Source organism: Sciurus carolinensis, chromosome 12 (assembly GCF_902686445.1).
Source record: "Sciurus carolinensis chromosome 12, mSciCar1.2, whole genome shotgun sequence".
Classification (NCBI taxonomy): Eukaryota; Metazoa; Chordata; class Mammalia; order Rodentia; family Sciuridae; genus Sciurus; species Sciurus carolinensis.
Genome location: NC_062224.1, coordinates 25,256,728 through 25,284,165, shown reverse-complemented (window position 1 = coordinate 25,284,165; position 27,438 = coordinate 25,256,728). Strand labels below are relative to the sequence as shown.

The 27,438-nt window shown below is 33.8% G+C and overlaps 1 protein-coding gene and 1 non-coding gene across 3 annotated transcripts in view; both read left to right on the top strand.

Moving 5' to 3' along the window:
- Plxdc2 (plexin domain containing 2) overlaps positions 1–27,438 on the top strand; it is a 415,814-nt gene that overhangs the window by 330,077 nt on the left and 58,299 nt on the right. For both annotated transcript variants that reach the window (XM_047520000.1, XM_047519999.1), the window contains 3 exons: positions 18,874–18,934; positions 25,438–25,588; positions 26,980–27,018. In XM_047520000.1, the coding sequence (XP_047375956.1) occupies positions 18,874–18,934; positions 25,438–25,588; positions 26,980–27,018 (251 nt within the window). The remainder of the gene's footprint in view (positions 1–18,873; positions 18,935–25,437; positions 25,589–26,979; positions 27,019–27,438) is intronic.
- Trnaa-ggc (transfer RNA alanine (anticodon GGC)) lies at positions 8,463–8,536 on the top strand. The gene has a single exon. It is a non-coding gene; the product is annotated as a tRNA-Ala (tRNA).

Genomic DNA, 27,438 nt, shown 5'->3' with positions numbered 1-27,438 from the left:
TTAGTATATTCTCTATTAAGGGCATTGGACTTTCTTTACCAGGAGATACTTAAGTGCCTAGCCAGCTGGGGTTCAAGCAGCCCAGAGCAGTCAACAATACCAAGACTACAGCTGGACAGGGGACCATATTGTGTGGTCTGAAGTGAGTTAGGGTGAATGGATGGATCCCTGGTGACACAGTCAACATTTTGCTGAGTTATGTTTCACAAAGCAATAAAGCTCTTTGACTCTGTATCCTGAAATGTGAAATACTTATACTTGTGATGCTTATATTCTTTAAATTTGAGTGGCCAATTTCAGAGATCTCAAATATCAGTGTTAGGTAAAAATTGCCACAGGAGCTTGTTAAAAATCTAGATTCCTTTGCAGCTCACCAAGGAGATGGTATTCAGTAGATCAGGATGCAGCCCAGGCATTCAACTTTCTAATAACTTCTTCAGGGATCCTGGGGTGTTCAGAGAAGAACACTGTGTAAATGATGATTTTGCATACCTGAGCTAAGAATTCTAGAAGCCTACAGCTGTTTTGCCAAAGCTGTGTGGACACAATCATTCTTAATGTGAAATTGAGAAATACTGCAGGAAATAAAATGCTATAGATAAAAATATTTGCTGTTAAAATATATTAAGTATTAATGAAAAGCTTGGTATTTTAAAGAGCAAGAAGTTTCTGGACAAACAGTATATATAATAAATAAATTAGAAAATTTTAGAATTTTGTTAGATAAAAATCAATGGAATATATTTTATTTCAGAACTTTTTAAAAAACTATGTCTACCAAAGTGGTCATTCAGAGTGCTAAAGAAATTAAGATATTTACAGAAATTCCATACAGCCAACATCACTTTGATCTATAATGCTATAGAAAGTGAATTGGATTTTGACTTTATTTTTTCCTAAGACACTCTCAGTCTTTACAAAACTTTTAAAAACTATTATATTTCTGTTTATTGTCTTCAAATATAACATAAAATAATCTTATTTTTTCTCCGTTTAAGCATTCTAAATCTTCTACAAAATTTTCTAATTCTTTTTTCATGAGTTAATTAGGCAATCCAGTGAGCTATGATATATTTTTTAATCCATTACATTAAAAGTATTTTGAACTATATTCCAGTACAGAAGATTCTTTTGAAAAAACACATACAAGATTAATAGCACAATTTCTTTTGGGGGAGACTGCCAACGATTAGAAAGTGGCATATAGGGAATATTTCTATTTCACATAACATTTGCATTTTTGCCACACGCATGTTCTTACCTTCAAACAATAAATCAATAAACAAAGAAACAAATGTTTTTAATAGAAAGAAAGGAAATATATATTAAGGTACATGAGGACAATTTGGACACTCATCAAAAAAATTTCAAAAGTTAAATTTTCAAAAGTAGCAAATTATCAGTCCTAAATATATAGTACACATCTCCTTTGGTCCCTGACACCTTATGGTCACTGGGACACTGCCAGAGGCCAAGGAGGGATGTGAATATGGAATAAAAATGAGTTTTCTCCAGATTCTTAAGAAATAGGTGCTTGAGCTTAGTATTCTGATAACCAAGTTCCACCTGAAATTTCAAGACATTCTCCTAATTTGTTTCTGATTTTCATTCAGGGGATGCTGTAGTTACTGTGCATCTCAACACCATTTCCAAACCAGAGAAAGAATCTGTAGAAATATTTAGCATCACATATGATTATAACAGCTTTTTCAAGATTATTCAAGTGATTCTAGTTTTGTTTATGTGTTAACCAACTGTGGTAGTGACATTTTATATGATGATAATTCAGCAAGCTAGACTACAGCAAATTCAATCTCACAAATACATATGGAGTATTTAAAATGCTAATTTTTAAATTTTATTTCCTTAATTTTCTTTCACTAATAATGAGTTTCTCTGCAATAATTAAAAGGAATTGCCTAAAATGAAATTGCATTTGTTCAATCTAAAAACAGTAGGTGACAAATTATTATGGAAGCATAAACTCCTTAAAATATAAGGAAATAAAAATTTAAAAACAAAAAGCAAAGTTCATCTGTTAAAAAATTGATATGAGTTTTAAATATTAGAAGAATCTTAGATTGACAACCTTCTTTTGAAAGGGTTGACATGATAAATTAAAATATTTAATGAAAGTAATTCATAGTGTAATTAATTGTCTGGAAATCTAATGTTAAAATAGAAGAAGACATTTAAAATGCATGTTCATATTCAAGCCATCTCTTTCAATATTTATGTAAGACAATTATTACATTGTCATTGGAATAGCTTGTTTTTTCACTTTCTGTTAAAATCTATCTCTCAAGATAGTTGAAATATAATCATTTCATATTTCTTGATAGGAACATACTACTTAAGGTTTTTATATTTTCTAAATGCTAAAGAGTTTCTTTTCTGTCAAGTCCTGAGTCAGAGAAACAATTTTACCCATTAGAAAGACCTACAGAGAATTTGGAAGAAAATTCTATCTCAGGAATTCTGACATTCATGGGAAAGTGGAAGAAATCCAGTATTTTAGCAATGAATATATAACTCCATTGCTTCTTTAGTTCTAAGAGCATGTAGGTACAACTGTTTTAATCTTTTTGTATAATTGTAGGGCAATATGACCAACCTAGTATACCTTATCAGGGGAAATGAAGATGAAAATAATTCAAAATAAAATGAGAATTTTTAATTGAGTAATGATTTGCTTTCCAATGTTCACTTGATCCTACAGAAAGAGACTGATCGATTTTGGACTGGCAGGACTCATTTCTTCTCCCTAGAAAGCTACTTTTTTTGTCACCTCAGCTCTTGAATTTTCCCTTCAATGACAATTCATAGTCAGGGGACAACTATTCTCTCCACGAATCATGACCTTGACTGTAACCATTCCTAATGATAGGTTCTTCTAAAAATAGACAGATTTTATTTTCTTAAAATAAATGTCTTCTGATCACCAGAAAATACCTCTATATTGACCTATGCCCTATCAGAATTAATCTGTCCCTCCATTACACACCACTGACAGAGGTTTATTTTATCATTTCACAAATTTCCTTCTGCTGCTAAATCACAGTAGTTTTGAATTGAAGGACAGGAAGATAGATTGAAAGGTAGGGATGTCTTATACCTGAGATACTTAAAATAATTTGAATAGTTACTATCCATTCTGTATTTACTATGTGTTAGGCATCATGTGGAAAATCTTAAATCCACTGAAGTCTATTTAATCTATAATTTTATTTGTCTGGGTAGCTACATGAGGAGGTATGAATATTCCTGTTTAAAATAAATAAATGAGAATCAGAGAGGTTGAGATGCTTACCCAAGGTCACAAAGCTAGTAATTGGTGGAGCCGGGATTGAAGGGTTTTTTGTTTTGTTTTCTTTTCTTTTCTTTTTTGTTTGTTTGGTTTTTGTTTTTGTTTTTGATAGACTGGTAGTGGGAGAGATGAAAAAAAATAAGTGTTGAAATTTTAGCGAACACAGCATTTCCATGTATGGACATGGGTTGGAGAAGCAATCCTGACAGTAGGTGTCCATCAGAAAACAGGAGAAGGCCCTCCGTGACCTTCTGAAAGGGTTTTGTGAGTTTAATGACACTAACCTCCGTTCAAAACTTACTTGAAGGGCTTGTTGTAAAGGATACATATAAAGTTTCCTTTAACTATAATCGAAGTTATGTTCATACAACTTGTATGATTGACAAAATAGAATTTTCAAGGCAAAAATAAAAACCGTGGATTGGGCAAAGTAATCAAAATAGCATGTAGAAGCAGTTGTAGTGGTTCACACCTGCAATACTAGTGACTCCAGAGGCTGAGGCAGGAGGATTGCAAGTTCAAGACCATTCTCAGCAACTTACCAAGGTCCAAACCATCTAGTGAGCCTTGTCTCAAAATAAAAAATAAAAAGATCTAGGAATGTGGCTCAGTGGTAAAGCATCCCTGAGTTGCATCCCAAGTATTCCCACCCCCCCACACACCAAATTAACATGTAGATTTCTTCAGTGGAAAAAAATAGATTTATGAATGATCAATTACAATGGCTTGCAGCAAAAGTGTATGAAGAATGTATTGTGTGTGTGACAATTCCTCTCATTTCACCTTATTCTGTGTCCTTTTCTACTCATATATCAGAAACCAGAGCATGAATCTACCTCTGTGTCATAGGCCCATGCTCTTGATCTTTGAAAAGAGAGAATAATTTTTGATCTTCATTTTGGAAGAACAGACTCAAAATACTTAAGACACTTAAAATTTTATTATACAACCGTAAGCCTGGATTATTTAAAATAGTGAAGTGAGCAAGCAGGCGTGCATAGTAGGAGATAAATAAACATGAACACTTAACTGAAAAGACTCATGGAGCACAAAGCATGTAAAAAGATCAATGTTATTTGTTGTGTTGTTTGTGAAGTGCAATAATCAGCTCTGTCCCCTAAACACACACGTCCCAGTTTTCTGGGACAGGTGTGCCTTGGGCTCCTCCCACTGTCCCATTCAGTCAGCGTTTCTTTTTATTTCAAACATGGAATGTTTGCCCCATAAATTTTGTGGTCATTCTGCCAAATACCACTCCAGTATTTGATTGTCTTCCAGTCCTGCCACAGTCTAAGCTTACACAGCCTTGGTATCTTCAGAATTTAAGGCAGAACTGGAATTTCTAAGCATTTATTTTCCATAATGGAGTTCCGTGACAGAGACCATATGGCTCACACCCCCAGAATATTTACAAGCTGGCTCTTTACAGGAGAAGTTTGCCAAATAAATAGAGGCCATATTAAAAAAAAAAAAAAAAAAAAAAAAAAAAAGGTTGATTAATCAAAAAAAACTAAATAGTGTTCATAACAAACTAGTTCAGAAAATAATATTGGTTCTCTGGTATAAGAAGTTTAACAAAGTAACAGTGATACTAGGATAAACAATTTCAATGAGGATTACCTGAAGAGAACAATCAAAAGCAAAGAAGAACCAGGTCAAACTGATATATGCAGTGCTTGCAAATGCATAATAAAATGGGCTTTAAAGGTATTGTGTTGATTGGTGTTATGAACAGCATGCAGTTTCAGGTCAATAAATATAGGCATTCAACATATGCTTATTTCATTTTTGGGGAGTTTTTTTGTTTGTTTTCTTTCTTTTTTTTCTTTTTTTTTTTTTTTTAACCAGGGATTGAACCCAGAGGTGCTTAACCACTGAGCCACATCCCCAGCCTCTTTCTTCTTTTAAATTCTGAGACAAAATCTTACTAAGTTGCTTAGGGCCTCACTAAGTAGTTGCTGAGACTGGCTTTGAACTTGCCATTCTCCTTCCTCAGTCTCTGGAACCCACTTATTTAGTTTTGCTGTAAGTCTTTTTTCTATGTGAATTAAAGGCATGTGCTCTGAAATATTAGGTCAGTTTCACTGAAAACAAAACTGAAGAAAAATTACAAAGCCAATAATACTTCTGTTAACATAAGGTGACGTTAACTACATTTTATGAAGCAGAAAATTGCTTCACACCCAAACTTTTAAAATCCTTCTATTCTGCTGTCTTTAATAAGACATAGAACATTGGTACACATGAGCTGCATAAAACTCTAATAGAATTAGCATTTAGTAATTTGATACTTTATATGCCTGACAAAGCCAATGTAGAATAAAGCTAGGAAATGTGGAAAAACACACTGTTTTATCACTGGGACTGATCCTCAAAGGGAAATGAATTTACTAAAGCATTGTTAGTAAGCTACATAAGGACCTGTGCCTGGGGTGATCTTAGAAACCTTCCAGCCTTCCAGGTGAGCTCAGGGATTTACAACAAAGAGAGCCTAACCAAAATTCAAAAAGAAAGCCAAACTATATTATAAAAGCCATTTATTTATTTATTTATTTATTTATTTTTTTTTTTTTTTTGAGATGCTGGGGATGAAACCCAGAACACACTGGGCCAGTGTTCTACCCCTGAGCTACATTCCAGGGCCCAATACATCTTAGTTTTAAAGCATTGATATTACAACCCAGAATTCAAGAGACAAATTGATCTCATCTACACACACACACACACACACACACACACCATGATATATGATATTTGTACACATTTGTGTGTTCAAAATTCTCAAACACCAAGTTTTCAAATAATAAAGGAACCACCTTAGTAACATTGCAGCAAGTTCTATCAGTCTTAGAAAAATATTTCTACCAAAATCAATTTATTTCTCTTTGGAATAATCACAATTTGTTGATTGTAAGATCCAGTAAATCACCTTTTTCTGCCCTTACATGGCCTTACGTTGCACCTTTTGGGGACATAGAAAGAAAACCTTGCTTCCTTTTTGCAGTGTCCTGTCAATGCTATATTATCGTATTTTAAATGAGCTCATAGTACTTGTCTGAAAAATTTAATGACATTGTAAAATATTATGATAACAAGCCTGGATTAATTACTGGGGAGAAATGTTTAAGTGATTTAATAAAATAGTTCTCAAACTTTTTTTTAATGCAGGTAAAAATGTTTTTGAAAAAAAGTGGAACTATAAATATACAACAGATAAAATTTGATAGCTTGTGGTTGGGATTCACCTCTAGAACAGCCTTTGAAATTCTCTACAAACCTACATCTTGAACTCTGGATAGAACTTAAAAAATCTGTGACTCATGCCTGTTTCCTGGTTCAAAACCATTAACCTTACTAATTCACCCAGTCACTGCATATCATTTCAAAGGACCCACATCAACTACAATTAGAAACTCTTGGTTATCTGAAGCAATGGCCAGGGACTGAGAGAGGCATTTATTTGTTGCCACAGTTTATTGATTCTCTTCCTGAAGAAGTGGGGACAATGGTGATGGTCTTTGATGTTTCCAAATAATTCTTCGTTCTGTTTCAAAACAGGAGTGAAGAAAAATTAATGTTACAGATCTTAGAGAAACTTGAAATACTGTCTTTGCCCCAGTCTCTGTAAATCTGAACATATCCAGTAAAATTCTGAGATTTACTTATAGGAAAATAATAAATTGGGTAGAAGACCTTTCTTTAGTGAGACCATCTTCTTATCCAAGGGATTTCTCAATCCTTGCCACAGTTCAACTTTGCAATCTTGGCTGAACAGGTGAATTGATTCATGCCTTGTTGATGTTCCCAAGCAAGACAGACACCTCTGAAAAAGCAGAAGCTGTGAATCTAAGCACCATGGAATCAAAATTTATAGCCAAAAGATAGCACTTTATGGAGGCACAAGCACACAACAACAGAAAAGAACCAACAGCAAAGTAAAAGTGACAACTTTTTTCCGTTCACTCTTATGCATTCAGAGGTGCTGTTTAAGTGTAGTATTTGGTATAAAGTCAGGAATTTTTAAGAAAAAATGGAATCCTGCAGTTTCCAGTAGTTTTCTTTGATATCAAGTGTTTACTTCAGTGACTCTCGGTCCTGGGGAGGAATCATTTTCTGTTTCTTTGTTCTTTTCCTGAAGATTCAGCTCCTACTTCTGGCCTACCAAAATAGCAAACTTGGATGCTGACAAGAAATTTTATAGATTCTGAAAGAATTCATTAATCAGCCCTGACTCTTGGCAAAAGATGCTGACCTCTTGGTGAGGCCTTGGAGGATACTATGTGAATTTTCCCCTAAGGGTCAGTTGACCATATCTTCAACAAGCACTTTTTGACCTATGCTAGGTGCTAATGAAAGTACAAAAGCATAAAATAGCTTATATTTATTGAGTACCTACTATGTCAAAAATCACTAGAGAATTTTCATCTTTATAATCTCATTTAATTCATACCCAGCAAAGATAGATTTGACAATCTCCATTTTACAGAAACTGAATCTCCAATATTAACTTCCACAGTCTGCAATAGATGGCAGAGTCAAAACAGACCCCAATTTAATGTATGCCATTCTAAAACTCCTCCTCTTTCTGTTAAATAATATAGCCTTAAGGTTTTTTGCAAAAGTTAAATAGGAGAAATTGTGAGTAATATTGCAAAGTTGGGGGCAGAATTACATGGTCGACAGTTGTTGAACAGAGTGCAGGTCAACTATTCCATGCACAAACAAGGGTCAGTAACATCTGCTTTTCCCTTTCTTGTTCTTGTGATAGTCATATTAAATGGACCAATTTTTTTTAATGCAAGTAGCAGGTTGAAAATTGTTACTCAAGCTGTTAATTATTAATTCAAGGTTAGAAGATCCATTGCTCATAGTGCCTGAACTTGGAAAGAGAGTCAAGTGTGGCAAGGTAGGGTTCTTTTATCTAATGTGATGTAAAGTGATGTTCCTTCAAGTTCTTGAGGATGTGCTACTACGTTGTTATTGCAACAGGATTCTAGAAGTGGTACATTCACTTAAGTAGAAAAATAGCAGTGTTTTTAAAAGAATACTCACTTTATAATAATATATGGTAAAAGCTACAAAACTGATTAATTTTATTCTTACAAATAGTATACCAATACATATAATCTTTTTCTAAAATAAAAATATGTTGGGCTGGGGATGTAGCTCAGTTGGTAGAGTGCTTGCCTGGCAAGCACAAGGCCCTGGGTTCAATCCCCAGCACCACAAAAAAAAAAAAAAAAAAAAAAAAAAAAAAAAATTAACATTTTATTCACGTGTATATAATTTGAAGAAATAAAATAAAACGTACCATATGCATGTAGTAGTCTTCTTTCAGTAATTTCAGCCTTGAATCGTCATTTATCTTTGAAGAGTCACAGTATTTCTAAAGAAGTTGAAAATCTTTCATAAATAAGGAGCCACATTATTAAAACATTTTCGACCAGACTATCTCATCGCCAAAGCCATAATCAGTGAAAAAGGAAATATTTTCTTCAAAACCTTGGAATAACAAGTCTGACTTTAAATGTTAATAGCTCTGGTAAGCTAAAATTTTGTATTCATATCTCTAATTATGAAACTTCTGTTAGATGCATTTTCTATCCTTAAGCTGGAGTTGTGACCAGCGCCCTCCTGAAAATCCCAGAGATGATCAGACTGCCTTCTCTTCATAGATGTCTGGTCTCATTTGGTTGTACACACTGGTCCTGGTGTCTTAAAAAGAGGAATACCTGCAACTTTTACCACCCTCCGATTTTTACCCTCTTCAAAGTTTTCCCCCCTAAATCTAAACATTTTACCCAGAGATATATTTGGGCTATTCCTGACTTCATCCTTGTATTAGTGAAATCCTTTGCTTTTCAACTTTCCAACATTATAACAAGTATCATTTTGTGTCTGTGATAAGGGCTATTATGAGTCTCAACTCTTCAATGCTTTTGTGGTCTGGTGCAGTTGCCATGTTTTTTCTATGCCATCCTGCTACAAGTTGATTTATCATTTTATTTTACATTCATATAAGGAAGATACAGGCAAAAGAAATTAAGGATTTGTTCCCCCAAAGCTTCACTTTCTGGGGGGGGGGGGGTCTGTATTTGCCTTACCTCTTCAAACCAACACAGTACAATGCTGATTAGAAACAGGGAGTAACCATGTGGTCTTATTTCTCACCATAGGAATCGATTTGTCCCATTCTGAATGAGATTAGCTATAGATTATTCATGGATATCCTGTATTATTTATGGGTATAGAATTTTCAAACATTAATAGTTTAAATCAAATCCAACTGAAAGTCAAAATAATTAAAACATGGTCATATGCATTTATCCCATGAATATAAGGATACTTTAAAGAAATATAAATATAAATATCATTTCACCACAAAATATAAAATACATTGAACATTGAAGTCCTAGAAACCTTCCCATTAAGACAGGGAATAAAGGAAGAATGTGATCACCACTATTATGTAACATAATTCTATAATTCTAGTTCATGCATAGAGGAGAAAACATAAAATGAGAGATTTGACCATTGGAGAGGAGAAATAAAAGCTATTATTTGTAAATAAAGGAACCAGTTATAGAATAATTGTACAAAACAATAGCTTTCTATATCGGAAACAACCATTTAGAAAATACAATGATACAATGATGAAGCCTCCTTAATAAAAGCAAAAATAGATAAAATCATCACTAATGAACTTAATAATGTGTACAGCCTACATAAGGAAAACAATGACAATTTGGTGAGGCACTTCTATAACACTCAAGGAAGCATTTTAATAGCTGGAACGTTTGAATGTATTAAGATATTTTCACATTGCTTCTATCAAATGCACAAAGGGATTATTATTTGGAACATCAAAATTGATTATAAAAATCCCAGAGAAGAATAAATAAGTGAGACTACTCTAGAAAAAAATTAAAACTAAGTTCAATGATGGAAGACTTTAAAACTGCTAGGCATTATTTAATAAATAATCCTGGGACTCCAGTTTACGGATTTGAAAGAAGAATGTATTTTTAAATATAGTTTTTACTTCCAGCCATATACCAAAATAAATTCTAAAGACTTTAGAGAAATAAAGAATTAAATAGTGAACCAAGTGGGAGAAAATCTGACAAATATTTAATACTAAAGTAGAGGCCTTTCTCAGCAAAACACAAAGAAATTAGTTTTAAAAGAGCGGGTTGAAAATCTTCACTATGTAATAATACCTACTGCTGTATGACCAAGAAAAAAACTCATATCTAGAATTAAAGAAAAATGACAAAAGATATATTTACACCTTAGATTAATATAAATCTATTTTTTAAAAAAGTCCAATCAAATAAAATGAGGAAAATCAATGGATACAAGCAAACATTATATATCATTTTTAAGCTAAATTCAAAAGAGATATTGATATATTTTATAAGGATTTTTTTAAGGATTAAAATGACATGGGTATCTCAGATGTAGTTAGAATAAATTTTTATAAAACCATATAGCAGAGTGTACATTATTATTAACAATTACCTCTTAAGGGATATTTATGGATAAGAAAAATGCCCAGAATATTACATTAACTGTGGAAAAACAAGCTATTACTTTGGAATTTTATGATTCCAATTTGTTGAATATACAGGCAAACGTAAATATGCATTAAATAAAGATTAGGTAGAAAATAAAACTAACAATATCTTAGCATGAAATATGCCTGCTTTAGTTTGTTTCTGTATTTCTCTATTTTTATTAAAATGTGTTATTTAAAAATCTAGACAATGCTCTGTAAAGCACAAGTATGATTTAAAATCTAAATTGTTTATTGGACAAACTGAGGATTGCACGTTAGAAGTGTCATGATCATCAATTACCCAGTGGTGGGCTGGGGTTGTGGCCTAGCATATGTGAGGCACAGGGTTTGATTCTCAGCACCACATTTAAAAAAATAAATAAATACAATGAAGATATTGTGTCCATCTACTGCTAAAAATGTATATTTTTTAAATTAGCTAGTGGTTTACAACCAGCATTTTTTTTTTTAAAGAAAATCAAGTGGAATAGAGGATATATCTGTGCCTCATATGAATCTTAAGTAAAAGAATGAGAAATTATTTAAAAAGCACTGCAACAAATATTTAGGCTCAATACATATATGAAAATATAGTTTGATGCATGTACACTTTATATTAAATATATTTATTACTGTGTTTTACTTCTAAAGAGTTCACAAGGCTCCATACTGGAATAAACCATTTAAAATAGAATTGAAGATTTCTGAAACCCCATACTTTGTATTTCTGATGCACTCCCCTCTACCTGATGAAGTTGAAACAGCACAAAACTGAGTTATTGAGGAAGTCAAAGTTCATAATTTCTACCTCCACTGATTAGAGCAACAAAACAAGGTCCCTTTCCAAGTGAGGGGCTTACAGTGGTGAAATTGAAGATACAAGGCTCATCATGAAGGATTGTTTGTTTCAATATGTAGCCAAATTTGCATAATTTAAAATTGCTCTGCCAGCATATTTTCATAGGTACCAGTAGTACTTATAAATTAAAGGGGGAGCAAAGATACAAATTGGAATTTACTTTAAAAATCAGACTGAAAGTGAGTTTAGTCCAAGTCCTTTAAGTCAAATAGCTCTTAATTATTTCTGAAGTAGGGAGTACTTCACTCTCTTCCCCTTTTTGGTAGTATCTTAATGTACTTTTTAAATGTAGGCATAAAACAAATACTGAAGTATTTAATAATCTATACAGAATTACCATTTCCTTGATTAAAACATGCTAAAAGTTAGCAGGTCTAAGCTCCTACCAATTACTTTGCTCTAATCTGGGATTAGTGGAGTCCCAGTGTATAATTGACTTTGTTTTTATGCACTGCAATTTGAACACAGATTTCAGTCTACTTTTATATGTTCTTCATTCCATTAAAGCACTGAAAATGCACAATCCAGGATTACTTTGCCAACATCAGCAGTGGCTTTTAATCAGAATGATTTCTGAAAGGATTGGCCTCTTTCCAGAAAAGCCTAAATGTTGTTGCTTCAATCCCAGCATTAATTCCTTCTTACCCTACACTCTCTAAAAAGAGTCTAGCCATCAGGAGGTCACATTCATAGAACAAAAGAACTCTAGCACGAAAAGCCATTTGCGAAAATCATTTCCTTGTTAAAATTTTTACTGATGAAAGATAAACTGAAAAGTTTCCTTTTTTAAAATAACTTTATTTATTTATTTATTTATTTTATGCTGAGGATCAAACCCAGTGTCTCACATGTGCTAGGCAAGTGCCTTATAACTGAGCCACAACCCCAAAGAAAAGATTTTTTTTTAATTAATCATTTGGAGAGAGAAATAAGATGTGAATTTTTTAAAGGACATTGCAGAATTCGAAGGATAAAAGTCAACGATGTTGTTGTTTTGTAAACACATGTTAAGGTTACTGTAGATAATAGACATCTAGAAAAAAGATTCAGCCATTATATGTTGCCACAAATATGGATGTCAGAAATAAGATGATTCGGTCCCATCTGATTCCATCTGAAACTCATCTTGAGGGAAAAGTCCCTGCATTCTGCTGATTATTCTTATTGATGTTGGATCATGATTTTGAACTGCAATTAGCATCAAGAGCTTTTATCTAAAAAAGCTTATTCCACATTCTCAAATGTTATAATGTTGTACAATTTTATCATTGTATCCTGCAATAGTGTCTATACAATTGATTACTGATAAATTCATCAATCATTCCCAGAGTATTAAGTAATGAGTACTTTAGACATGAATATTCTGAAAAATTTTAACCTCAAGTTGGTTCGTTTTTAGGAAAAATACTTTTAGAGGTGAAATTATTCCTGCCATGCTTAAGGCCAACTAGGAAAAAGAGACACACCTCAGAAAGAAAATTAAATATGATTTTTCATTGAGAATAATGATGATTATAACCAACATTTTAAATTTTATGACCTATTTTTCAAATTATCATTTTTTTCAATATTTGAAAAGAAAATGATTTTCTCATCTTGCAGCATCCTAGAACCTATTACCTACTTTATCTTCTGAGAAAATATGTCTAGTTAAAATTGCTGCTCATCATTTTCCTTCTTTTTATAACATCTTCCCATTTCTTTGATTCCAGAGGACCATTTTTACCCCTTTTGGGGTAAAACTTGTGGCAAGAAACTTTCCTAAATGTACAATTGATCTTTCCATTATGATAGCACATCCTAAAATTTTCAGGATTTTATGGAAATTTATTTTTACATAATAATTTAGAACAGATGTTAACAAACTACAGAAAGTGGATCAGATATGACCCACTTACTGTTTAAAATTTTATTGACCCACAACCTCACCCATCTGTTTATGCATCTACCTGGGTCAACTTCTAAGCAAAAAATGGCAGAGGTGATTGGTTGGAACAAAAAGTAGATAGCCTGAAAAGCCTAAAGTATTTACTCTCTGGTCCCTGACAGAAAAATTGCTGAGCCCTGATCTAGAAACTACTTCCTGATGGGGTCTTAAGATTCTGTGACGTTTCCTTCCTTAATTCTTCTTCAGTTCCCTTTTATAAATGTTTCATCTTACTGTTGAAATGACACATTCAATTGTTCAGTAAGACATGCATTTTATTTTAATTCTTATCATTGTTTACATATATAGTCTGTTTATTTCCTTCATCCAGATATTATAATATATAATATTATATATTATTCTTGCCAAAGAAGTAGTCCTATATTTGAAACTTTCTACCAAACTGAGATAAGTAAGAAATGTGATGCAATTTATTCTTTTATGTCTTGAGATGATAGGGCTGCAAGCAAGGAGAATTTTTGTTTGTTTGTTTTCTAGGTGGCATTGTTTAATAAGGTTCATTTAACACATATTCCTGGTGTTTTGACATGAGCACCTCATGAAAATTGAGTGTAGTGTTATTTTGAAGTATAACCCTCTATCAATTTCTATTGGAATTAGATAATGGTAGGAAGAAAATATATTGGAAAAAAAATTGGGAACTTGTTGTATTTAGGCAATCAGACCTTTTAAAAATAAAAATTTAAGGAATATTTACAAAGCCACAGTTTCTATCTGCTTACAAATATTGAATAAAAATTTGACAGAAATATAATGGCAACTTAGATTTTCTCTCATTAAGATTCTGATACTGAGTCCCAATATGATGATAGGAACTTTATATTATAAAACACACTTCACATTAATATTGTACATGAAATAAATTCCTAAAATGTTCCTAAATCTTATCTGTATAGTGAAAATGTTACTTACTAATTTTTCTATAGTCATCAACTTTGCTACATGCCTGCTACAAAGATCTTACTTAGGTGTTAAAACAGCTTCTGAACCTTTATCATGTACCTGACGCTCCACTTTTAATCCTCATCTAATCTCCCCCACTCGTTTTACAGATGAGGAAACAGGCTTAGAAAGGAAAACAAAATTTAAGGTCAACAAAGTTCCAATTATGAGGAAAAACTATTTTGAAATGTTTTACACAGGATGATGACTATAGTTAATAATTGCATATTGTATGTTTCAAAATCGATGAGAGTGAGTGAATTTTACATAGTCTCACCACACCCAAAAACAAAGTTTCTGATAGGATGGCTATGTTAATTAGTTTAATTTAATCATGCTACATTGAATACATATACTGTAATATTGCTTCATACTATATAAATATATGCAATTCTAGTTTGTCATGATGCAATAAAATAAATGTTTTTTTAAAAGAAAGGAAAATTGGCTTGCCTGGGATCACACACTCTTTTTGTACAGAGATAAAATTCTGACTTAAAATCCTTACTTCTAACCACATGCTCTCCAAAGTCTCGTAAGATAAACTTGAAAGCAGTCAATGGTAGTATAATTACACTTGGCTTTGTGGGGGCTTTGAGAAAGGGTTGCTGACTCTTCTGGGTAAGAGGAGAAGAGATGTTTCTGGGAGATTATGTTTGTGTTGAATTGCATTTACTACTTGGGAATCCCAGACCTATGAAACAGCATGTTCAAATTGTGGTGTCATTAGGGAACCCCATGTGTTCAGGGAAGGACAAGCAAAGTGCTATTATGGGAACATAGAAGCATGTGAATGGGTTGTGGGGGCTGGATTTTATGAATGGCAAGGGCCTGCTCATATTCTACAGGAAACCAGCAGTTTTCAGATTTCAGTGTGGTAAGAATGGCCTGGGATGATTCTCCACTGCTGGAGAATCTAGGGCAGTTAGACCCATGAATTTCAACAGGCACCATGGGAAATTCCATTGTAGGAGACTCTTATGAATCACTGTTGGAAATACTGGGAAATCAATATACTGAGGATTTTATTATGGATAATATCACTGTGTTTAAAAAAAAAAAAGTAGTTCATAGAGACTGGAAAGTGTTCCTAAAGATGATTTCTGATTTACTTAGAATCCAGAAATAACATGAAAGTGGCTTTTTAAAAGTGATTTATCACTTTCTCTTACATACACACACACTTTTTCTTATAATTGCTTTGGGATGCTATTTGGATTACTGGGTTATAAAATTGTGCTGAAAAAGCAGGGTACAGTTTTATTATTTTTTTAAAAAGCACTGTAAACTGGTTAAAAAAAAAAAGTATACGCTTTTCAAGTCAAATATTACTTGTTTTGGCATTCTCAATTCTTTCTCCCTCACCATTAGTAAACTACAGATAAGTGAGTAAGCAATTAATTGTGAATTAATTAATTAATTACCTAATCAACTCACATATTTTCAGCAGAACTCAATTTCACACAGTATACTGGGGAATTATTTAATAAATCAAGGAAACCGCGATGTTTCTGTACTTTTCCCTTGGATTAATTTAACACTTTAAGCAACTAAGTTTTCTAAGGTAAAATTTCAGATAACATACAAATTTAAGATCTGGTACTCTCTTGTTAATATAAGATAAAGGCTAACATATCGCACTGGTTTTGGATACATCTGAAATACAAAATGTAAAACAAACTACATTTTAAAAATTATCTGTTCCATTTAATTACTTATGACCAAGTGGCTCCCCAAAACTATTTTTGTAGAAAATTGATATACTCAGCATCATCCAAAAGAGAATGTCAGTACATTCTTCAATATTTAAACAGACTTGAAAGGAAAAAAGGAAGAGAGAATAGTCATCTAACTGATTTGGAATTAAATAGATGCCACACATCAGAATCTCATTGGGTAACCAGGGATGGCCACAGTCAACTGGGGATTCTCAGAGTTAGGATGCCAAATCACACACGGATGTTTATTCCATACTTAAGCTTGTTGAACACAGATGGTAGGCATAAAATAGCTGAGCTTCAGTGAATCATGTCTGGAGAGAATGATAGATATGGCCTTTTTTGTTGACAGTATGGTTGTTTTCACATTCCACTTGAATTAAATTATGCTCTTTCATGGTACATAATCTCTGGCTGGGATTCTTAGAAAGAGCTATTATGTAGACTTACTGCAAAACAAGTGAAAAAAAAAAGAAGTTTGCAAAGTAAAACTGTAAGCACTATAAGAAATATACAACAAATATTGAATGATTCCATTTATTTTGAAAAATAAACACCTATTGTATTAAAATAGGTTCATATATGTGTACATGTGTATATGTACACACACACACACACACACACATTTAGATTTTAAAAATTGTCAATAGACTAGTGAAAGCTGTTTTGAATTTCTAATATGAAAAAGATATCATGGATCTGATATACTAGATGTGGTCAGTATAAGACACTGACCCTAACTTTAAAATGTTCTCAAATTTGGTGATTAAGACAGAAGTACATGAGATATATAAAGTAGAAAAGTTAAAGTATGATGTGATCACAGCAATTATGAAGCATTATCAGAACGTGCCCTGGATTATAATTTCTGGATTTTGAAAATGGGCCATATCAGGATCCATACAGAAGATATAACATTATTTCTGTCAAGGAAAAGAATAGGAACAAAGTCTTACTGACAGTTGCTTGATAAATTAGACCTTTGTGGCATGACCTAATCTACAGTGTTGCTGGACATCCCCAAGAGCAGACTTGGGTTCACTAGAAGGACTCTCAGAATTCCCAAAAGTTATTATGCTCAAATTTGCCATTTAGTACAGGAAAAGAAGATGGATTAAAATGAACAAAGGAAAAAGACACAAAGGTCAGAATCCAGGAAAGACCAGGCAAAGCTTCCAGTTCCCTCAGCAAAATCAAACAGACACCTCGTTCTCCCACCAACAATGCGTTTCAACACAGATATTGCCAACCAAGGAAGCCCACCCAAGTCCTGGTGTCAGGGTTCTTAGTGAGGATCATTCATGCAGGGATGGAACACTCTAGACCTAACCTTACTTATCTCTCAGTCTCTAACTTCCCCAGAGGTCAAACTGATACTGCATAGCCCAGGACTCTAGGTGAATAAAACCAGACATTCATAATAAATCATATTATCAGCACAAGCTATCTTGTATAACCCACTCTTATCAGGCAGGATATTCCAGGGTTTAGAGGTTATCTTCCAGAGCTGTTTGAAAGCCCCAGACTGCTCATTAACCCTTTACTGCACAATAGAGAAAGAGATTGTGGATTGATGGGTGTTTCTGTCAGCTTTCTCACTACTGTGACTAAAAGACCAACCAGAATAACTGTAAAGGAGGAAAAGTTTATTTAGGGGCTCACAGTTTCAGAGTGTCAGTCCATAGACAGCTGGCTCCTTTCTTCAAGACTTGAGGAGAGGCAGAACATCAAGGCAGAAGGGAGGAGGGAAGCAGTTCACATGATGATCAGAAAGCAGAGAGAGAGGTCTCCACTTGCCAAATACAAATATATACCCCTAATGTCCCACCTCCTCCAGCCACACCCCACCTGCCTTTGGTTGTCACTCAATTAATCTCATCAGGTGATTAATTCACTGATTAGGTTGACTTTCCTATCCCAATCATTTCTTCTCTGAACCTTCTTACATTGTCTCACACATGAGCTTTTGGAGGACACCTCACATCCAAACCATAACAACAGATATTAAATAAATAAGAAGAGGGCTGGGGGTATGGCTCAGTTGGTGGAGTGCCTGCCTCGCAAGCACAAGGCCCTGGGTTCAATCCCCAGCACCGCAAAAAAATAAATAAGTAAATAAGAAAAATATCTTCACAAAAATATCACCTGCAAAAAAAACCAAAAAAACAAAACAAAAAAAAAAAAAAAACTTGTGTTCATTTGTTTTGTTGATAAGAAAAAAAAATAGGTGGAAAAGGAAACTTTGTAGAGTTGGTCTTTCCTCTGAGGCAAGTATCTAAGCATTCTATGCAGCATAGTCAGCCTCAGCAGTGCAGTGTCTTGTCATGTGTGACCCTAATAGTTTGACAACTGAGGAGAAAGAAGTCAGTAACACTGGATGTTTCACTGCTTCCCAGTTACCAATTCTGCAGAAAAAAAAGATGATATTATGCTCAACTGAAAATTTGAGAATTAACTACTTACCAACCTTTTTCTTTTCATTTCTGTTCCTTATCCTGGACACCATCCTTCCCTTTCGAAACTACGCTGTGATCTTTGAAGATGTTCCAGTGGATTTGATCGCCATCGGCAGGACTGGGTGGACAGTGGATGCCCTGAAGAGGTACATGTGTGCTTTATCATGAGGAGATTCCTGGGACCAAACCATTGTATTGTGGTTACAACTTAATGATAGTGGCATCTAATCAAAAGAGCCAGGTACTAAACCCCCAATATGTACAGACATTGGATTAATTATATACATAAGCATATATAATATTAAACTGATATATATATATATTTATTTATTCTCATATCCATTGTATGAAGTAGGCAGTCTTATTATTATCCTCATATTACCAAGAAGAGAAGAGGAAGAGTTGAAGGGATAGAATGGAGAGGGGTTAGAGTGTGATTGCTTAGAGAAAGAGAATTAGACACCTGTCTAGGAAATAGTAGAGCCCCGATTTGAATCTGTATGAGCAAAGGGCAGTTCTCCTAAATACTTGTTGCTTTTCTAGCATCAAGGAAACCATCGTTCCTCTTTTTAGTTCAAATAACAAAACCAATGGTATGAAAGAAAAGACTGATTACAACAAATTGGTGTTCCATAAGAAGAAATAGTATAACATAGCTAACATAGGAAATGGTTAACATTAACTCCAAGGTAAACACGATAGAGATGAAAATGCAATGCATTGATTCAAGTAATTGTATAGAACACAATTGTACAGAAGTAATTTTGACCTGTTTAAAAGTTTTCTAATGAATCTCATTTGCATTAGCATTTCAGAGTCCTATAAGATTCATAAAAACAAAGTATTTCTTCCTTCCTTATTAAGTTTTAGAGCATGAATTTTAAATAAAAATTATTAAAAACTACGTAAGTTTTCTCATTCAATAAAACAAATCAGGTCAAAGTACAAGTTTAAAAACTTAGGAAATCCATGGTTACTAGAAATTTTTCTTAAAATTCATTTTGGGGAGATGTCTCATAAAGATCTTGAAAAACACATCTTTAAGAACATGCTTGATCTTTAAGTATAGTGTTGTCAACCAAGTTTTAATTAACTTTTTGACATTCATTTGGGGATTTACAGTGATATGTGAATTCTTGCATCTTATTTCACTTAGCTAACAACACAAGTTTGAAAGAAAATACATTAATGAAGCTGCGGTTGTGTTTTCAGGTTATTGTTTCAGTCTTGTAATCAGTTAATGCAATTACAAATGTTCAAAATGAAGATCTGTATTTGTGTAAAGATTCTGAATGTAATTCAGATATTTTAATTTCTTACTTCAGTGTGGTCCCACTAGGAACCATATGGGATAAAGAAAAATCCATCATTTTCTAAGTCTTCCAAATGTATTTAGAGAAAAATCACCACTCTCTGTGGACTTTGCTAACAAATGAAACTAAATTTAAAAATTCCTTTCTCCTCCCAAGGGTCTCAAACTCTCTAGTGCATTCTGTGATATTCATTGTTTCCTTTTTATTCTGTAATTAAGTGATCAGCATTACAAGCTTTATGGTAAACAATCCTATCCTTTCTTTACAGATAAAGAAAATAATTTCACCAATTTACAGTTCATTTTCCATGTGTAAAACTAGGGTTAAAGTTCCTTTCTCATACTCTGAGATCAATTGATTCAGTAAGTCTAATGAGCACTAAAATGAAAGTTTTTGAAGCAGGGTCACTGTGCTTTTGTTATCAATTTATTTGAGTTCAATGAGACAGAAGACCCCCACACAACAAATGACATGAAGGTATTGCTCAGAGATCGGCATCAAGAAATGAGAGAAGCCTAGGATTCATTGCAAGTCAATTTCCCAGGGCTCAAGAAAACTGCCCAGGGCATCTGTAAATGCCCTACTTGCATCACATTTGAGGGACCCATGAAAGCAGGTTTCATACCCTGGAATAACTAGAATTACTGAACTAAAGTGTTTAAGGACATCCTCTTTGAGGGAAAGAACCAGAACAGAGCTATGGTTCTTTGGGCCAGTCCCTCACTTATCTCAAGTTGTTGCATTCCCAGCACATTCTGCAATTATCCCTGAGAACTGTAAGTGAGAAAGGGTAGAGAACTGGGTCAGTCCAAGACCACCTGGAGAACTATGCTGCAGGGTTCTAAGCACTGATTAAGTGTGAGGAGTATGTCCAGCAGCATAGATAGACCATGATGGTCACCTGGGTATCTAACTTGCACTTAGAGAATAATGCAGGCAAAGACAGAGGACCTACAAGTGCATGGTCTTGTTAATTAGGATAAAGGAAGGGTTGCATGCAAAGGTGATGTTTTGGGGGAAACCTGAAGGGTGACTTGAAGTGAAGAAGAGACAGGGCGAAAGATGAGATCATGTGCTCTCCTAAAGGCAAGGGAAAGCTATCAGAAGAGTATCAATCAAGGAACAATATCGAAATGATTTTTTTCAGAAGAACCACCCTGAGGATTGTGAGACAAGAGGCCAATACACTGGGTGCCACTATCACCCAGGCCAGAGATGTTGGTGATCTGCATTCAGTGGGTAGGAAGGCGGAGGCCATGGTTGGATGGTGGAGAAGAATCAGTAGATTTTGTTTGAATGGAAATGAGAACTAAAAGGTTTTTTTTTTTTACATTTTCCTTCTTTTTATATCCTTAAAAATTTTTTAGACATTTTTATAACTCTGAAGCATAAGAAAATGAATACCTGTGACAGCAGTTCACAATTTCAGAATTATCAGTGACTAAGAAGGTGACTATCGACTCCCACTTTATCATATCTCTGTTTTTCCTCTAATAAAAATAAGTAAAACTATTCTGGTAATTTGTTATCACTTAGAAAATTTGTTTTTGTACACTTACCCATCTTAGTTCCAGTGGTGGTCATTTATTTACTTTTTTACCTACGTATTCTATGGTATGAACAAACCAATCATTTCCTCAAAAGGTAACTTTTGTGTGCTTATGTTTTCCCAGGTACTTTTTAAGGTACTGAGATATAATAGTAAGACAATTGAAAACAAAACAAACGAACAAACAAATAAAAAAACACCAAACTCTGCCTTCCTGGATTTTACTTTTAATGCAATCATATTTTTCTCACTTCCTCTTTTGTTTAGGGACATAGTTTCCAGATTTTTGCCATTATAAAAATGTCTTAATTATGTCTCCTGATTCAAATGTACAGAACTTTTCCTAATATTCCTAAAAGAGGAATTGCTAAGTGTGAGGCCAACAGGGAAATTCTTCAGCTGTATTTGTTCGGTTATTAATTCTCCCCCCATCTTGTTTAATCTTCTATTTAAGTATTCATTGAGGAAGTAATTTTAACAAATTTATTTTTCACTTCTTTTGACACTTTATTTAATTGGTGAAGCCATTTTTATAGTCTCATGCTGCCAGTTTGCTTTTAAATTTTACCTTTCAATCCTGTAAATATTCCATATATAATTTTTATATATTCCATATTGAATGGTCTCAATATCTGAAGTTTTGGTGGTCTAAATGTTCATTGTTTATTATTTTCTGACTATTGGACTGTTCCTTTTTTTCTGTATTTCTTTTTTTATTCCTTTTTTTCTGTTTTTCTTATTTCATCTCCTTTAATGATAGTACAGATTAGATCTTATTCCATGGGAATCTCTAGTACCTAAATAGGTGATGGTTTCCACCAACAAAGATTTGATGATCAAATCATGAGGGTTTTGGGAATACCATAGGTCCTGCCTTCATATAAGGAAACATTTAGCTTTATTTCACCCACCCCCATTATCTGCTGCTGATGCACAGATACAGTGATATTGACTTTGGCTATTTTTCCATAGGTAGAATCCTGTTTTTTTACTTCAATTATGTATACTGTTTCTATTCTCCCTATAACACACAGCTCTTCTTTTGTTTTATTTTGGGAAAGGAGGGGGAGACAATGAGAAAACACCACTGGAGAGTTTTCTTACTTCCTGCAAATTCTCATGCTACTTTAAAATTCAGGTTTTATCCAAAATCTAGTTGTTTTGTTTTATAACAGGAGACCCATTTATAGTCTTAATCTGCCTTTACTGACATAAGTAAACTGCATCCACAATTGATAGTATTGTTCACCAAGAATAGAAACACAAGGGGGGAATTGTATATGGCACATTCCATTCTAAACTTCTAGAGCTTGAGATGTCTGTGATGTCCACATGCAGATGTCCAGTCAATAGATGAATATTTGAGCCTGAAGTCCAAGAGAGCAAAGTGGAGATTGAGATATAGATTTGTGAATAATCAAATAAAGATGTTAATTAGAATCATGGGGGTGGAGGAGATGGCTAGTGAGAATGCATAAAATAAAATGACAGGTCAAGAAAGATCCACAGGAATCCCCAACATGAAAACCATAGAAATGAAACACAGAAAGAATTGTTAGGTATCCAAAAATTGATGACCACATAGAACACAGAAACCAAGAGTGGATGTCTATGCTAAATGCTGATGAGATATTGATAGTATTCCACAGCAAATTTACCAAGAAGATCTGTAGACACTTTGGTATAAGAATTTCAACTGAGTTGAATAGTAAGAACAAGATTATCCTAAGTGGGAAATATGGGAGTCTGAGAAGATAAGGACATACCAGTCTGTCTGGAAGTGTCAGTGTGAATGGAAGGAAAAGTAGGATAACATGAGATCGGATGCATTATGGAGGAGACCAAGGACTGTTTGTAAGATAAATTCACACACATTTGAGTATGTTTAAGTGTTAATGGTAACAAGTCAACACAGAGTTGGACAAATATTAAAGAGAATGCATGGGCAAGATCCCAGTACCTAAGAAATTGAGCTCAGTTGGACCAAAGCAGAGGAAAAAATAATCACTATAAGAGATTGCTTCCATCCATTACTACAGAATGAAAGAACAGGTCAGTTCCAATTGTAGCAAGTATGCCAAGTTTTAAAGAAATTTAAAGAATTCTGACTGAGTACCTCCCTTTTGTTATAATGTGTGCACGTGTAAATATGTTATAGTGAATTCCTCTCGTGTATAATCATCATGCACCAATAATCAATGAATAAATAAAATTGAAAATAAATAATTCTTGCAGATGCCCTTTTATTGAAGAAATAAATGTGGAGCCTAGGGGTTGAACTGGGAGAATTGTTATGGGATTGTAGTTTTAAACAGAGTGCAGAGTGGAGAAATTGATACTAATGGTCAAGGTGAGTCATTAGTAAAACAGACCAGTATCCTCAGGCAGTGTGGATAGCTTAACTGGGGATGCAGAATGGGGCTCCCTGGGCAGGAGGGATGGAATTAGTTTTCAGTTGTGCCTGGCTTTGACGACATAGAAAAGGCAGATCTCTTCAGGTATACATTTTGGGAGATTTTCTAAAGAACAATAGGGCAAGGTGCTTGAAGCTATTGAAAAATGATGGAGTGATACAACAAAAGAGACTTAAACAAAGAAGATCATTTTGTTTGGGTTTTCTAAGTAGTCCAAGAATAAGAAACATTTGCATGAGCATGACCTTGTACATGAAAGACTGAGATAGGATAATGGAGTTTGTGATTTCAGACTTAAACATCTCTCATTGAAGATAAGATCCAGGAAGTAGTGATGCCAAATAAAGTGGTGTCCAAGAGGTGATCATTAGATCTTTGGAGTTGAGAAAATGCAGAGACTGCAGTTTGGGATCTTCAGTGAGCTCAGAAGATGGTGGGATTTGAAGTGGAGAACAAACTTTAATTGTATGCAATTAATAAAAAGGAAACTGGCTCAGGAACTCTTCAATATTCACTGAAAATGTGCCTAGGACTTCACTAAGGACAAGAGAGTTTAAAGAACATATTTATTCCAAATGTGGAATCAGTACCACCCATGTGCAGATCAGTTCTTTTCTAATCGAGACCTACCAGAGAGAGAAGAGTCCTTTAAAGCACAAAGAGGTGGGTTGGAATAGCAGCTTCTAAACTGCAAAGGTTTATGTGCTGGAGATTGTTCGTAGTGAGGATTATAGGATTTATTTTTATAGGCTATAAATAGAGTAGGAGATGTACCTTTTCCTGGTATCTTCAGGATAGCCCTGCTGGGGGGAAAAGTAGGCCAAGTGTTTAAATGAGTGCTTTTCAATCCTTTACACGTGTGGTTTTGTATATTTAAAACATCCATTTGACCTGTGGCAGATTAATTCTGAGAAAGCAAACTAACCTGGGGCAGTTAGCACACATTTAGGATTTAGCATTGTGTGGGACAATGTCGTCTTTCTTCACATACCCAACTGCTTTTTAAACCTTATCGATATGCACATGTTTTTCTTCTAATTTTAACTATTCTTTCTGACATAAGCACAATGTAATGTCTTTTATAAACACATTAATACGGAATTTAAGGTACCATGAAAGTTAACAGTCAAAAGTGATAAAATCTAAATATCTAAAGAGGGACCTACTGTGTTACATCCACTTTTTTCTGTCTCTCTCCTATTTTATAAACTTTGTAAATGAACACAACATATAAATACTGTCTGGTGCAAAACAATACATTGCCCCTCTTTTTCATGAACTTTCATGCTTTACAGCCCAACTTCTTTGATGTAATTTTTAGAAAATATATGCGTGATCGCTCAATTTGCTTTCTCTTCTGTGTCCCTTACTAGTCTAAAGAGAAGATGTGTGAGAACACAGAGCCTATGGAAACTTCCTCTCAAACCACCACAACCTTACACACGACAACCACGCAGTTCAAGGTCTTGACCACCACCAGGAGGACGGCAACATCCCAGCTGCCCACCAGCCTGCCCACAGAAGGTGCCCCAGAGTTGGCTTTTTCTCCACTGGGTGAAAAATCACTGTGTTGACACATGCCAGAGTTTCTTCTGTCCTCTGAGGGCAGAGTTGTTCTTTGGGAAACTGAATTTCTAAGGGATTTCTAAAGGAGAAAAAGAAAGAAATTATTACAAACTAAAAATCTATGCTACATTTTTTTTTAATATACTGTACCTTTTGTGAAGACTTGACTTTTACCTGTGATCTGACTTATTGTCCTCCCTAGAAAAGAAATATAGACTTCTTTTCCGGTGGCTAAATTTAGCAGTCTCCAAACTCAATATTGCAGTCACAGGATGGAAAAGCAACAGGCATATAAAATGTTCATTGATTCTGGATTCTGAACAAGAGATAGTTCTATTCACATGCAATTCTAATACTTCCTGAATATACTCAATGAAATTTTGTCTATAACTTATACCAAGACCCTCTGAAGGTCACAAAGATTGTCCTTGAAAAATATTGCCTCTCCTAAGAATGGCAAAAACAGTAGAATATTAATGTATAAGCACAATTCATGGGGGAAGAAGCATATTAGCCAACACTTGCTAACTTCTTATTTGCATGGTACCACTAAGAAGTAGGCAGGCTTATGAGAATAGGTGGCCAGCAGTAAACTTTGAGAAGAGAAAATAGTCTTACTTGTTTATTATCATAGCCTTGCTTCCTTTTGGATAGGAAATTAAATTAAACATTTTAGTTGGATATTATAAGGTAATTGGAATAAAGTGAGGTGGAAGGAAAAAGCCAAATGCATTTTATTGCTTTTAAAAGTTCCATTATATATAGTTCATATTATTTTGAATTGTTATATCAAAGCCCATGAAAATATTTCTGTAATTTAAACATTACCCTTTAGAATGAAATATAACCCTGAAATGAAAAAAAACATATCCTACATTTTGTTCTTTCAGGACAAGATCTTTCAATAAGTGATTTTGTTCATATTCATTAGTAATCATTAGGTGTGTTATATTAAATTTGTAATTGTTCATAAAACCTGATTATCCTAATTAGTTTGCAATTTTCTTGATATTGATTTTTAAAAATGAATAAATAAAATAATAACTACAGATTCCTATTACAAGCTTTAGAAGTTACAAATAGATGTTTTTAAGATATAATTATGACTATTTACCTTTCTCATAAAACATAAGGTTCATATACTTTACTAAACTCTAATAATCTCTAAAAAATTAGTACTTCATCATGTACAACTAGATCTTGCCTTCACTGAACTAGAAATTATCTCAATAAATTATCAAAGTCTAGATATGTTACAGTTAAGGCAATTAATAGAAAATTAATGGCCATCAAATTTATACACCTTTAAAATCTATTTCTGTTATATTCATTTTGTGTTTCTCTTCCAGATGATACCAAGATAGCACTACATCTAAAAGATAATGGGGGTAAGTATTAACACTTCCATCAGCATTTTTAAATAAAAATTCATTTTCTGAATTTTAACATGAGAAAGGATATATGAATATCTAAAGCTATTCTGAGGTTATATTCCATTCCTGTTGATTATTTAACATGGGAAGAATTAATTGAGTTGACTTGAAAAGTGAAATGGAATCCTAATTCTGTCATGTCTCTATAAAACTATGTGACTGGTAGCATTGGTTACCAGTTATATGTTGGATAATTCATTTACACATCTTGGATACTTGATTATTTTTGTTCTTGTTTTAGTTACATATGCAATTATCTACATAGCTGCAGGTATTGGACTTAATTATTTTTTTCACTAAGTTGGTCAATAACCTTTATAATAAAATTAAGAAATATGACAGTCAATCTGGAAATATTTTGTGCTAGGTCTCCTC